The sequence below is a fragment of the Boleophthalmus pectinirostris genome, unplaced genomic scaffold (genome assembly GCF_026225935.1).
Source record: "Boleophthalmus pectinirostris isolate CB_2022bp ecotype Guang Dong unplaced genomic scaffold, ASM2622593v1 HiC_scaffold_10, whole genome shotgun sequence".
Taxonomy (NCBI): domain Eukaryota; kingdom Metazoa; phylum Chordata; class Actinopteri; order Gobiiformes; family Gobiidae; genus Boleophthalmus; species Boleophthalmus pectinirostris.
Genome location: NW_026570971.1, coordinates 31,359,598 through 31,374,188, shown reverse-complemented (window position 1 = coordinate 31,374,188; position 14,591 = coordinate 31,359,598). Strand labels below are relative to the sequence as shown.

Sequence of the window (14,591 nt, the reverse complement as noted above, 5' to 3'; positions counted from 1 at the left end):
TTTATAGTTTTCTTATAACCCATCACCTACCTACCTCTTCTCTGAACACTTGGCTCTGTGTGAGGATCGGAGAGGATCATGGTCATGAGTCACATACTGCCGTCTCCATGGAAACAAAAACAATAGCTTAAAATGACAGCGAGAAATAAAAACAAACAAATCAGCTTAAAGAGAAAAGATTTACGAGAAACAAAGAGGGGATAGAGGAGAGGAGGGAGGAGGAGGAGAGGAGGGGAAATCACATCACTCAGTCTGTCCCAGGGCAGATGTGGCTACATTCTGTCTCCTCAGAGTGTAGGAGTGTGAAAAACTTTCTTAATGTATCGTTTTTATTATACCGATTCGTAACAAATTTCACTTAAAGATGCACTATGTAACTTTTCTGCTGGGGGTCTGTCAGCTGCTTGTCTCCATATATATTACTTGACTTAAGGCTATACCTAGAATATTCCTCAGTGTATAGTTTTACTGCCAATCTTACATTTATTCAATTAATAAAACTACAAACTACCTTAAAACACATGTATTATAACTGTGTACAGGGTCACCTTTCCACAGATCTGACCTGTAACTTGGACTACATTGAGATTCTTTCAAAGCACAGCAATAACATCTCCATGGAGACAAGCAGAAAAGCTACATAGTGCAGCTTTAAACTTCTAGATTTCCAAAATGAGATTCCAAAAGCTGAGACATGTTGCATTTGTTTATTGGGTTAAACATTACAGCATAAAGATTTGCATTATTTACAATTGGACAAAACTTAACGGAAAAATGAGTCATGTTTAGTCATATGAATAAATTAATACAGAGAAATAAGTCGGTCTCATTAACTTCCCATTAACACTTTTCTGGCCAGATTAAACAGCACTGGACCTAGATTTAAACTTCATGCCACATATTTTAAGGCTCCTAACCACCTCCTCGTGATTATCACATTTTAATATACCAGGAGTTGTGTTTTGTTTCATTCGCACATTTGAGAAATCCTTTACTATAAGTCTGGCTACATCTCCAAAGCTCAAAATTCCATTCTACCTTGTGATGTCATGAAGCAGAAGTGAACAGGTACCTTTTAACTTCATTTCAGTAGAGACTGGTAATTCCAGGGCCAAAGTTATCCAAATGATTCTAGAGAAGTGGAGGAGAGGAGTTTAAAAACACCTTTATTACCACATGACATCACAAGGTGGAACACACTTTTTTCTGTGTGAGTGAAAACTCAGCTTCAATATGCAGGTTTGTGTGTTAAACGTGTGTGAATGAGACAAAACACATCTCCAGGTTTGTTTGTGATGAGGAAACAACATTATAACATAGACCATTTGGTTTCCCAAGTACCACCAAATCTAAACCAGGTCCAACAGAACTATTCAAGGTCTAACCTAGGACTAAACCAGGTCTCTGATGATGAAATGTTCCACAGTGGGGCTTTAACCCTGTTCTAATATAGTGTCCTCTTCAGAAACATTCCTGGTTGTTTTGTTTCATTCACATGTTTCAGTAATCCTAAAACTGTCTCCATCTGCACAGCACACAACACACCTTATAATGTCATCAGGTGGTGCTCCAGAAGTCCAATTACCTTCTCCAGACTCTCAGGTGTTTTTCAGATTCTAGGATGTGACAGTTTTTTCCTGTTGATTACATTGTACTTTGCCATGAAATATCCAAAAGGTAAATTCACAAATGTTGAACCTAATCATTATTCTATCAGAAATCTGCAACTAGATTCATTTTAACTGCCCCCATTTGTATTAAATCTACTCTTTGTAGGTGTACAAATAGTGGTGATGTCATCTGAAACAGAGCAAAGGAATTATGTAAATAAAATATACGAGCTTTAACATGTTTTTCAACGACATAGTTTTAACATGGAGTTGGCAAACGGACAGCTTATGCATTTAAAGTGCATATGACAGGTTCTGATAATTCTTTAATTTACACTTCATTTAGTGGGGAAATTCATGTTGTAAATATAACTGCTAGTTTTACAACAATATTTTTCAACAAAAGTTGAAAAATATGTTGAAAATTACAAAAGTAGTAGAAGTAGAGAGTTATTTTAGAAATGGAAATGTTAAGAACTATTTACACAAGAAACTATTTTTTTCCCAATATTTTTAACATGATTTCAGCAAAATTGAGGTGTTATATTTTTATTTGTGAAATCATCTATGTGTACATTGGGGGAGTTTTGACATAGTGTTGTTACCCAAGTATGACGTCATGATTTCTAACTAGGAAGTAAAATTTGAAACCAAAATAATGGGCAAACTGAGAAAAAAGGTACATTTTTTTTTGTAAAATCTTAAATACATTAATCTTCACTGTGTTTTAGTTAATGAATAATTCAACCTGTCATAGGCACTTTAATGCAACACATCAATAAAAAAAAACATTTGCGTCATAGCGCTGTGCTCTGGTGCATTAGTCTTTAGTGTTTCTTAGTTTTTGTCAGTTTTTTTGTGAAATATTTCTTGTTTCTTGAGGTTAAATTCTGTTGAAGTTTATATGTTCCATTAGTTTTACATCCCGGGCCTTCAGGTGAACTTCTTTTTTGTGGCGGTGAAACGTTCCATGTACTGAAAAAGAGACACAGAGGTTTAAGTGCAAGAACCAGAACTGAACCAGTACTAAATCAGGTCTTACCTAGGTTTAAACCAGCACTAAACCAGGTATAAACCACTAAGTCTTAAGGCAGTCCAAACGCTTCATGGCTTAGCTACGCCCATGTAATGAATGGAGTTGGTACTAAATGCAGTGTTCATGTTAAGCTCAATCGTAGCTGCACCTGGTCATAGCCTCTCTTTTCAGATTCTACAATGTGATGATGTTATACTTTCAGATGGGAGGGCAAGAGACAGTTATTCCTGTTAATTCCATTGTCCTTTTCCATGAAATATTGGTAAGTTAAATTCCCAAATATTGATCCTGATCATTTCTATTACTGACTAGACCCAAGACCCAAGACGTTATATTACAACAGAAATCTGCAGCTGAACAATATTAATTTTAGCATCCCCCCATCTGTAGAATGCTGTGATGTCATCTGAATCCCAGCAATACAAGAGATCGAAAGGAGAAACAGTGCAAAGAAATTTCATATCACTTTGGTTTTTAATCAGAATGTTTGCATGATTTCAACTTATATTGATATTTCAAAATTATATATATATGTTATAATAGATATTCAAATTTTGCATGTCACGAGACTGACTAACTAGATAAAAGAGCACAGTTTTACCTTATCATATCCTTCAAGATCTCTGAGTTTCTTCACCTCAAACAGGTTTCCTTCCAGAGAGAGCAGAGACACCTGAGACTGCACCAGCACCGTCTGAGGGACAGCAGAGAGCTCCAGACAGTTCTCCTCCAAACGCAGAACCTTCAGCCGCGGACACTGAGCAATGGAGGGGGCCACGGATGAGATCTGGAATACAACACACAACCTGAGACAAAGCTAAACCAGCAAGAGTTTAACACACAACCTCTGCCCTGAGAGGAGACAGGGGCTCCTCTCTGTACAGTAATGCAGGAAAGACATGCACACTCCACTCAGAGAGATCAGATCAGAACTAAAGCAGGACTAAAACTAGGTCTGAATTAGGACTAAATCAGTTCTGAAGTAGGACTAACCAAGGACCAAATCTAAACTAGGACTACACGAGGTTAACACCAGGTGTTAAGTAAGGACTAAATCAGGTTCAAGTTGTAACTAAACCAGGACTAAACCAGGTCTGAATAAGTACCTGGGTCCTGGTTCTGTACCTGGTCCTGGTTCTGTACTTGGTTCTGGTTGAGTCCTGGGTCTGTACCTGGTCCTGGTTCTGTACTTGGTTCTGGTTGAGTCCTGGGTCAGTACCTGCTTCTAGTTGAGTTCTGGGTCAGTACCTGGTTCTGGTTGTGTCCTGGGTCAGTACCTGCTTCTAGTTGAGTTCTGGGTCAGTACCTGGTTCTGGTTGTGTCCTGGGTCAGTACCTGCTTCTAGTTGAGTTCTGGGTCAGTACCTGGTTCTGGTTGTGTCCTGGGTCACTACCTGGTTCTGATTGAGGTTGAGCTCGATGACCTGTAGCTCCTGGACCTCTGGGGGGATGGCCTGAATCTTATTGTGGGACAGGTCGAGTAGATCTAGATGCCTGAGAGCCCCAAGCCCCGGGGGCAGCTCCGAGAGGAGGTTACCCGACAGAGAGAGCGTTCTCAGGGCTTTGAGGTCGCACAGGGTACCCGGGACACGCTGCAGCTGGTTCTGGTTCAAGCTCAGTGTCTCCAGCTTCTTCAGTTTGCCGATCTCTGGGGGAAGACTTGCTGTGAGGAGACAAAACAGGACTTAAAGAAACTGTATACATATACACATATCTTGTGCTCTGACCATTTTAAAACTGAACCTGGGTTGGCTTGCAAGAGCAACTTTTCAAAGCTTTTAACCATATTATAGTTGTTTCCTTTTCATTTTATCCTCTGAAGTTGTATTTGGAGTGATTCATGCATATTTGAGTAATATTTAATCCGGTACACACCGGTGGTGGTGAAAATGTGACGTGCACATTTCCCTCTCAAGTTTATTTAAAGAGATTTCATGGAAGTCAGTGGATTTGTTTCTTTTATTAAGTTATTTTCGATCAATATTATGATTTAACCTGTCCAAATTATAACATAATGATTCACAGCGGGTGTCAGGTCAATAGTAACTATAGAGCAGACACAAGCACACACATTGTCAGTATATGGGCAGGTGAAAGCTCAGAACCTCCAGAATTCCCTCAATGAGCTGCAGAGGCTGCACTAGCACCAACTTGGGATTGGGTGCAGGTGCTGGAGATTAGGTAGTGACCATTCAAATCGGAGAGGATTATGGGTTTAAACCAACTGGATTTCATTATCGAAACTAGCAACTCAAATGAGAGACTTGTGATAATGTTGTGTAAAATAGTTTTAAACTGATTATGATGATCAATTGCTGCTTTTATGCTGATAAAACAAACACATGATTCACAAACGCACACATGTCACAAGTTTCCCTTCATCACCCAGTGCCTCATTACTCATGTGTTTGGTTATTTCCTGTTCTTTATATAAAGTGTCTTTAAATTGTGTAGAATCATGCATGTCGTCTTGTTACAGATGGAGTCACTGTGTTTAGTTTAAGTGTGAGACAGCTATGATAACATGGTTCTTATTAGGTAAACACTCACTGAGCCTGTTTGCGTTGAGCGTCAGACTCTTCATCTGTAGAAAGTTCCCAATCGAAGCAGGAAGCACCTCAATCTTGTTTCCTGACAGATCGACTGTACGAAGGTTTGAGGTGAGACGCTGCAGCTCCTCTGGGTACTGACAGAACAAATGTATTAGAACAACAACTCATTATCAACTGTAACACTGAGTAAGATATAAAGATAATGATATAAAATAATCAATGTTTTGATAAGCAGCAGTAGCACAACAGACACAGAGCAGGAGGCATTGTCCTCTCTGGTAACACGATATGAGCCAAATCTAATATTTGCAATGTCAACGAAACACAACAACAAAAACTCATCACATGACCAAATGTATTTAAACTCATGACCTTGTGTCTTATAGTGTCATACTGTAGTCACATATTCACAAATAAAAGTCTCACTTTGGACAAATGTTTTGAAGGTCTGTGTAATCCCTCCAGTCTAACACATAACAAAAGATGGTTTAATACTGGAACTGGATGTTGGTTACTACAGTTTACCATAAAGATTATTCCTATAGTTTTAATCCTTATTGGTGCGAGCTGTCACCTGAGTCATATTTTGCATAATCATTCATATGTTAAACTAGGGTGACAAGATTTTCAAAATTCTAAACTGGATACACCAAGGCTGAGACAAATAAATGGTTTTGGACAAATCTGCTGGGACAGGGAACACAGGGCTCAAAACTGGGACTAATCTATTTTAGTCACCCTAGGCTAGTCATCTACAGTGTTGTTGGTGCCACAGGTGTGTACTGTCTCTATTCCTCACCTCCTGCAGGCCTTTCCCTGTGAGCTGGAACACTCCAGTCTTCTGAGAGGTCTCCAGGTGGGACTTTAGAGCACTGTTCCCCATCTTCTCTCCTCCGGTCCTGCTCCTGTCCCTGCTCCGCAACTCCTCCTCTCCTCTCTCGGACCTCCCCCTTCTGCTCTTCTGGGTTGTGTCTCTCTCCTCTATCACCCAGCAGCTTTTCCAGACGATCCCTCTCCCTTCTCCTTACCCAGGCTCCCAGTCTTCCTTCTCCCAGCTCTTGTTCCTCCTCTCCGGGACTCTCTGCTTTTCTTCACTTCTCAGTAGCTCCTCGAGACGGCCCTTCTCTCCTCTAGGGCCCGAGGGTTAGCTCATGGCCGACTGTGGGCTCTTCTCAGCGGGACGAGCTGCTGTCTATGTCCGCCTAACACTCTCTCTGTTTCGGTCAGCGTTAATAAGATCAGCTGCTGAGATCCTGAGATTAGATCCACAAAACAATCTCAGACTCGGGCACAAAGCTCGTACAAGCCCTGGTGTCGCACCCCAGGCGTACTACAGCCCTGTAATCCCGAGTGGATAGAGTAAACATTAAAACACGGAGCTAAAATTTCATATTTTCACAGAAATGTTTTTGTTTTGGGCGTGAATCTGAAGCTAGCCGCATTAGCACGTTAGCATAGTCCCGTTAGTGCGGTAATTTACAGCCAAATAAGTTAACACCAAAACCACAAATATCACTTTACCCACCTTAGAGTAACAGAATATACCTGCACGTGTATCTAAATGTTAAAATTATATGGTGTTAAAGCTTAAAACTGTAAATAAAAGTGAAAAACACCGCACGCCTGTGATCACTGTACTGTTGGGACCAGGGGCTCACGCATGCGCACAAGAATGTGTTATTCAATTTAAAAAATACATTTAAAAATATGATTGAAATGATAATAAACATACTTTATATTCTGTACTAACATGTATAACATAATAACATGTATTTTTCTTGTAGATGTTTATAAGGGCAAACAATTTAAAGCAGTAATAATTACACTTTAAGCTAACGTCAAAACAAAACATTCCCTTAATATTTATAAAAGCGCACTTTTATTCTAAAGACGTGACATATTTATTTGTTTGTTTGTTTTGTTTGCGTGTATCTGTATACGTGTTACACTCAAAAAACTGGGTCTAATAATCTAAATTTCCATGGTGCAGGTGTCCGGAGTGTCCACGGGAGGGCAGCACAAACCGGAAACAGAAACATGCTCAAACTGAAGGCGGCTTCTTTTGTTTTCTGAGTATAATTTTTTTCACATTTTGACTTTAATCAAACCAAATAAAATCCTCGGATCTCAGCCTCACGTCACGTTTATACAACACTTTGCTCCGGATCGAACGCCTGCATAATCAGAGCCAAAGTAAGTTTTGTTTTTGGTGTAGCTATCTGTTAAAATGATTTGTGCTATTAGATTTATTTATTACTTTATTTATTCACTGTTTTGCTCTGACACCCGCTCAAACTGCTGTGATTATAACCAAGAGGAAACTTTTGTATTTAGTTAACTGAATATTTTGGATAAATATCTTATTAAAGTGAATACTTAGGATGTTTATTTCAGTAGAAGTACAGTAGTTGCATTACTAGAATTATTATTTACAGGTACTAGTACGTCATATGTAAAAATCTACTGAAAAAGTACTTCTCTTAGAATCCAGAAACTGATGGCTGATAATTTGTGCCGTTATTTTTGGCTCGATATGTGGAGACAATTTTGATTATTTTCTCCAAATTATGTCTTTTAAATTTAATATAAACATTGATTTTGATAGTAAGGAAATTACTTGATACCCAATTCTGATACCAGGATGATTATAAAAATAAAAAAAATACTCTTTCTTTAGACAATATAATGTGATATATTTTCAACATTAAGTCATTGTAGCTTCTTTAATATTACCATGTGCTCTTATATCTGTGTAATCCCTCAGTAGTCCAGATAGGTTCCATACTGGTCCAAGGGCGTATACTAGTCTATGTGCTCTTATATTTGTTCTGGTCCAGCTCAAGATTATTCTAAAGCTATTGAGAAGTTTTTTTCTGTCTTGTGAATGTGACTTTTTTAGTATTGATACCTGCTCAAATGAGTGTCTAGTTTCAGAACTAGTTTTGTATCAATTACTATTTCATTTTCAATACTTTTGACAACCCACGTTTCTAATGACCTCTTCTCTTTCTCTCTCTGCTTTTTTGCCTCTCTCTGTATTTACATGTCACCGTGTACTAAACAGGAAGCACATGTGGGTGCTTCGGCTCCATCGATTCTAGCTTCAATTCACTTTTTACTAAAAAAAAAAATCCCTATTTTCCGTAGCTACTGCTGTCAGCCATAATTTTGTCCATGAATCAAGATATGAACATTAATCAGATGTCTTCTTTCCCTGAGATGACAGTGCTGCTCCAAATTTTCCCCCGTAATTGCTAGCCTTGAAGCACTTCATTTGGCTGGAGCCGAGCGCTGTGGGTGACGTCACACTCCAGTCCACTTCTGTAGACAGTCTATGAGTCTATCCCCAAACTGCAGGTGTTCTGAATGACCTCTCCTCACCCCTCTCTCTTTCTCTGTATTTAAAGTAGTGTATCCCCAAACTGCAGGTGTTCTAATGACTTCTCTCCCTTTTCTCTTCTCCACCTCTCTTCTCTCTCTTCTCCTCATCTCTCTCTCTCTGTATTTAACATAGTGTATCCCCAAATTGCAGGTGATCCTAAATGACCTCTCCTCTTCTATCTTCCACCCCCACCTCCTTTCCTCCACTTTTCTCTCTCCCCTCTTCCTCCTCTTTCTCTCTTTCCTCTCCTCTCTCTCTTCTCTCTGTCTTTAATGTAAACCAGGATTCTCAAACTGCTGCAGGTGCTCTTAAAGGCCTCATATCTGTGATGTGAGTTTATGCTGAGTCTGAGTTTTGGGTCAGAACCGGACACTGAAAAATATATGAGCCTGGACCAGGACCAGGACAAGACTGCTTAAAGATACATGATTCAGTCTTGGGGTGGCTAATATGTCAAAAAATCCATATCACAATTTTCTGAGAGCCAGATCCCAATATCAATTTTCACCACCTAAAAAAAACACACACACATTCTGGATCTCAGTGTTTGTTTACATTAACCTCTAAGCATATAACAAAGCTACAGTACCCCAGAACCCATACAAAGCTACAGTACCCCTCTGACCCTCTCCAGGTGTCTATAGGGTTGGTTTAGGATGCTTCTACAATATCTACAATATATGTAAAATGTGTTACAAGATATAAAATGGTTTTGTTTAATGTCACAGTAATTTCATATATGTCTGCTGGATTTACATTATTACTTTATTTTCCTTTTTCTGAATCTGACCCTCCCTTTATGGAGTATTTACTAGTGTTACATCCCCTCACTGTAAACCCCTCCTTCCCTTGTTTTGTTCCAGATGTTGCAGAGAGAGTTGACCACCTTCTCTGTGACTCCTGCAGCAAGTGTCCTCTCCAGGTGTGTGTCCAGAGGAGCCCTGAGACAGGTGAGCACTGACCAATCACAACAGGGCTGAGTAAAGACTACACACCTGAGCTTAACAGAGAGTAAGAACAACAGTAGACACAGAACAGAGGAGTGGGACAGGTAGCTGGCTCTGTCCAGGTGTGTGTCCAGAGGAGCCCTGCGACAGTAATGCTATTTGGATTGGTATTGTTACATACAGTGTTCTCTGTTGAAAAGCCTTCAGTGACCATATTGTACCCTTTTATTTGGTTTAAAATGTATAATCTTATTAGACCAGTAGACCAGAAAAAGCCCTTATGTGATATTTTCTTAAGAAATGTCCAAAAAGAAAAGAGCTGTCTTGTTTCAGGAGGAGATAGACTCCGCCCTTGTTGATGCAAGCCCCACCTTCTCCTCTCACCTGTCCAGAGCAGAGGAACGATTCAGAACACAGAGAGAATTGGACCAGGTACTGGTTTAGTGCAGGTCCTGGTTTCTGACTGATTTCTCTGGTTTAGCCCTGGTTTCTGATCAGTCTCTCTGGTTCAGTTACAGTTACAGATGGAATTGCTGCAGATGGAGAAACTAAATGCAGATGTCACTCACCCCTTTCACCTCAGTGAGTGTGGCTTTTTAAATTTTACTGAGAAAGATTCAGTAGTTCAATGACACATTGCCCATACATTTCACACCACATTTTGTGGAGGTCTAAACTACAGGTTTAGCAGTTTTTACACAGAATAAGACTCCACACACAGAGGGAGGGCATCTGACACACAGGGAGGGCATCTGACACACAGGGAGGGCATCTGACACACAGGGAGGGCATCTGACACACAGGGAGGGCATCTGACACACAGGGACATTTCAGAACAGACGGTAGAGCTCTGAACTCTAGGGTCCCCAGCTTTTAGACAGAATAATTATTTTTGCAGGAGGTATTTTATAACTTAATTATTTGGAACTTCTCTTACCTGCTTTTCACCTGTCTCTCACCTGTTTCTCACCTGTCTATTTCAGTGCATCAGTTTGAGCGGCTGCAGCGCTTTTCTTCTCACCTTCAGGATGTGCTCCGGGACCAGACCCGGCTCAGACAGAGACTCCTGAGGCCCCTGGGACAGACGTACCTGCCTGTCCCTGCCCATCTGCACAGGTAACACCTGCCAGTCCCTGTCCACCTGCACTGGTCACTCCTCCAGCCGGGTCCTACTGGTCAGTACCAGGTTCAGATCTGGAAAAGCATTCAGCTCCTTTCAGGAAGGGGACCATGAATCTATAACCACCCTTTTTTCTGGGGAGAAATCGACAAGTGGCCGCTCCAGGTTTTCACAAAAGGCAGATTTTGTCGGAATTCTTATGTATTTTTATATCAGTATTTTTTATATTAATATCACCTTTTTAAAATGTTTAAATCCTCAAAGCATCTTAAAGTTAGCTTTCGTAAGCTTTGTGAGATTTAGCCTAGCTGCGCTTTAGCAGCGAGCTCTCTGGTTCACTGTGTACTGCACTGCAGATTTGTAGTGGAAGAGGTGCATTCACTGCTCTTTACATTCCCCTGTAAATGTGAGTATCCCTTTGTAGATTTGTGGTGGAAGTGGTGCGGATGTTCTTGGACTTCATTGAGACTTTGGAGCAGAAGATCTTGTGTGTCCGGAGCAGTCCCAGTGCTCCTGAACGCCTCACAGAGATGGTCAGTACATAAACATATTTACAAAATTATATATCTATATCAGTGTATATATCAGCATATCTGAGTGTGGACTTTATTTTTTTCTCTAATGGTTTGGACAAATGCATTCACTGTATTTTTGCAAGAGTCGACTTGATTGGTCTGGACTGACCTTTAGGTCCACTGTGTCCACCTCACAGACCGTATGTAAAAATGGATATAGCTAACACAATAACCACCACATTAAAACTAGGAAGTGAGCATGTGCACACTTCCTGCACCACTGACTCGACTACATGATTCTGGGGGTTTGATTCCACTATTTTGTTCTTAAATCAAGACACGAATGTCTTTTTATTTACTATGATACTCGCAATTGGAATTTCAAATATGGAAATCGGCTTCAGATTAGCTGCTATAACATTTGGAAACTAGAAAAGCACTCAGAGAGCGCAGACCTCCGCCAAGGACTACCCCCATTTTTTATATAAATTGCGATAAAATCAGTCTTCTGGATCAGATCCGGATCAGCCTTTGGAATATGAAAGAGGATCCCATTGTCCATCCCTGAGTCAAATTTCACGGGGTTTGGTCAATAATTAACCGAGATAATTGAGAAACAAAACTTTTGGCCCCATTTACCACAATGTTAACTAAAATTTCAAAGTGATCCAGAATCCAGGATTTCTTCCGGATCACCCCCAAAATGAAATCAGTTCTTCCTTTTCACATTTCCTACAAATCCTGAAAATTTCATCAAAATCGGTCCATAACTTTTTGAGTTATGTTGCTAACAGACAAACAAACAAACAAACAAACAAATGCCGGCAAAACATAACCTCCTTGGCAGAGGTAACAAATGCTGTGGGTGCCATCACACTCCCTCGGTCCACTTCTTTATACAGCCGATATACCTGTCATAAACTACATTACCCATGATTCTTTCTCCTCAGAACTCCTCCCTCTCTCAGCTACTGTCACTTGTGGCCGAGGTTCAAACTTTGTCTGATCAGATTCTGACCTGGAAGGAAGTCCGTAGCAGTGTTTTGAGTGACAGCTCTGTGCGAACTACCACCTCTGACCCCACCTGTGACCCTGTGACCTCTGAACCCTGACCTCATCTGCGACCCCTTGACCCTTCGTGTCTTTGAATGTTATCATGGAGATATTTTAATTTCATTAAAGTTTATTCAAATCAGATTTGTTTGATCGTTATCTTAAACCTCGTATACCATGTTCTAGTGTGACGAAATGTCCCACAGTGGGGCTTTAACCCTGTTCTAATGTAGTGTTCTCCTCAGAAACACCTAGAGTTTTGTTGAGTTCTCACATGTATCAGTAATCTTGCATTTTTACTCCTAGTTGTTAATCTAAAGTTCCAGGTCAGCTAGAACTAAAATGACATTTCACTTTTATTTTAAATGTCTAGAACTGAACTAGTCTAAAAACCAAATGAGGCCATAAGTCTCTCCCTCCTGCCCCAGTCTGGTTCAGACCTGGTTCAGACCTGGTTAAGACCTGCTTTAGACTTGTTTTTAGAGACATAAAGGCAAAAAATAAAATAAAAATCACACAAGACACTTTAGATAGGACAGTTTTTCCTCTAACTTTGGGACTAAAGCAGGACTAAACATGGTTTAAAACCAGGACTAAAACAGGTCTTGGGCCCCAGAGTGCATTTCAGATGTTTTCTCTGATGTTTTATTGATGCGGCTGTGAATAATGGAGCTGCTACTGCGGTCTGAGAGACAAAGTGAAACCAAAACGTTTAACCCAGGACAGGGAGGGCATCTGACACAATTTAAGACACAGAGAGGGCGCCTGACACAAGGGGACGGCATCTGACACAGGAGGATGAAGACGGGACCGGACGCGCTCGCACGCAGACGGACACGCGCACGCCTCCAGTCCGGTGGGTCTCGTGAGTCACGTCAGAGGCGTGAGGCGCGCGGAGGATTAGTGCGAGTGACGTCAAGAGCGCGCGCTTTGGCACAGGTTCGGATTTCAGAATAAAAACATCCCGGAAACACCCCAGAACCAGGACCAGAAAAAGACCAGGACTAGAACTTTACCAGGATGGGCCAGCTAAGCGGTGAGTAAGTGATAAATTATTGTTTCAAATGACATACATCCCATAGTCCAGCCATTTAATAGAGATGAGGGCAGATGAATTAATTTGTGTTATAATACAGTGAGTCTCTGAGGGAAATGACCAGGCAAAGTAGATTGTAATGGAAATCTGAGACATCTAAGACAATCTGTGACAAGAGACAGTGATGCATCTCGAGACTTTCCTCAACAAATAAAAACAGAAAATACAAATTAAATTACATTTAAACAAATAAATAATAGGACAAGCAGGGGATGATGTCTCAAAATTTCTCAAAGATTTCTCCCCCCTCTCTGTCTCTCTCTCCCCCTCTCTGCCCCCCTCCTCTTCCTCTCTCTCTGCGCCCCCCTCTCTCTTTCTCTCTGTCTCTCTCTCTCTCCCTCTCTCTCCCTCAATCTATCTTTGTCTATCTCTCTCTCTCTCTCAATCTATCTCTGTCTCTGTCTCTCTCTCCTTCTCTCTGTCTCTGTCTCTCTCTCTGTCTTTGTCTCTCTCTCCCTCTCTGCCCCCCTCCTCTCTCTTCTCTCTCTGTCTCTCATTCTCTCTCTCCCTCTCTGCCCCCCTCCTCTCTCTTCTCTCTCTCTCTCTCTCTCTCTCTCTCTCTCTCTCTCTCTCTGTATCTCTGTCTCTCTCTCCCCTTCTCCCCCTCTCTCTGTCCCTCTCACTGCTCCTCCTCCCGTGCGTAAAGGTGCATATGTCCCGCACAAACCGCACAATCCTCTGCTCAGTTAGAGATGCGGCGGGCCTTGGTAACCGTTGCTAGGCCCCGCTCTCATCAGCACCACTTTGGTCTCGAGCTTTTACTTTCTCCATCCGGAACGGGCTCCGGGGGCTCGTGCGTGACGCTTGACGTCTCCCGTGACGTCACACCGGCAGCGGCCAGCGGAGACTCGCGTCCTACCGAGGCTCCACCGAGAGGCTGCACCAGAGCTGCCCGGACCGAAGGCTGCTGTCCCCGGACACAGCAGCGCGACGCACCGCTGTCCCTGGAGCTTTGGGACCGGGACTAGCACAGGACTAAATCCGGACTAAAACGAGTCTGAATCAAGACTAATCCAGGACTAAACCGGACCAAACCTGAGATTCATCAAGGATTAAACCCTGGTGGAAATCACGTTTAAACCGGACTAAAGCCGGACCCAGACCAGGACTAAACCAGGACCAAATCGGACCCAGACCAGGATTACTCGAACTACATCTGGATTAGACCAGGACCGAACCAGAACCAGGATCAGAGCGGGTCTGAGGATGGACCAGAGCCGGGCTGCGCGCTGCGGTCGCCGGCAGAGCTCCCGCTGCGCTGCCCCCTCCTCTCCGCGTCTC

The 14,591-nt window shown here is 41.7% G+C and overlaps 2 protein-coding genes across 5 annotated transcripts; one reads left to right on the top strand and one right to left on the bottom strand.

Moving 5' to 3' along the window:
• Positions 1 to 688: 688 nt before the first annotated feature.
• Positions 689 to 6,854, bottom strand: lrrc57 (leucine rich repeat containing 57). 3 transcript variants are annotated; one of them, XM_055160751.1, is made up of 6 exons: positions 6,723 to 6,851; positions 5,997 to 6,535; positions 5,196 to 5,331; positions 4,040 to 4,308; positions 3,248 to 3,433; positions 689 to 2,585 (listed from the first exon to the last, which is right to left on the bottom strand). In XM_055160751.1, the coding sequence occupies exons 2-6, from the start codon at positions 6,078 to 6,080 to the stop codon at positions 2,544 to 2,546; spliced, it is 717 nt and encodes a 238-aa protein (XP_055016726.1). In that variant the 5' UTR covers positions 6,081 to 6,535; positions 6,723 to 6,851; the 3' UTR covers positions 689 to 2,543. The 3 variants fall into 3 exon arrangements, with proteins under 3 accessions (XP_055016726.1, XP_055016731.1, XP_020772631.1); XM_055160756.1 differs by having other exon boundaries at positions 5,997 to 6,450; XM_020916972.2 differs by having other exon boundaries at positions 5,997 to 6,854.
• haus2 (HAUS augmin like complex subunit 2) lies at positions 5,169 to 12,358 on the top strand. Of its 2 annotated transcripts, none has more exons than XM_055160764.1 (8): positions 5,169 to 5,305; positions 7,188 to 7,390; positions 9,443 to 9,529; positions 9,860 to 9,958; positions 10,039 to 10,108; positions 10,510 to 10,642; positions 11,071 to 11,179; positions 12,112 to 12,358. In XM_055160764.1, exons 3-8 carry the CDS (start codon positions 9,443 to 9,445, stop codon positions 12,271 to 12,273), a joined length of 660 nt encoding a protein of 219 aa, XP_055016739.1. In that variant the 5' UTR covers positions 5,169 to 5,305; positions 7,188 to 7,390; the 3' UTR covers positions 12,274 to 12,358. The 2 variants fall into 2 exon arrangements, with proteins under 2 accessions (XP_055016739.1, XP_020772640.1); XM_020916981.2 differs by lacking the exon at positions 5,169 to 5,305 and adding an exon at positions 5,628 to 5,972.
• The last annotated feature ends 2,233 nt before the right edge of the window (positions 12,359 to 14,591 follow it).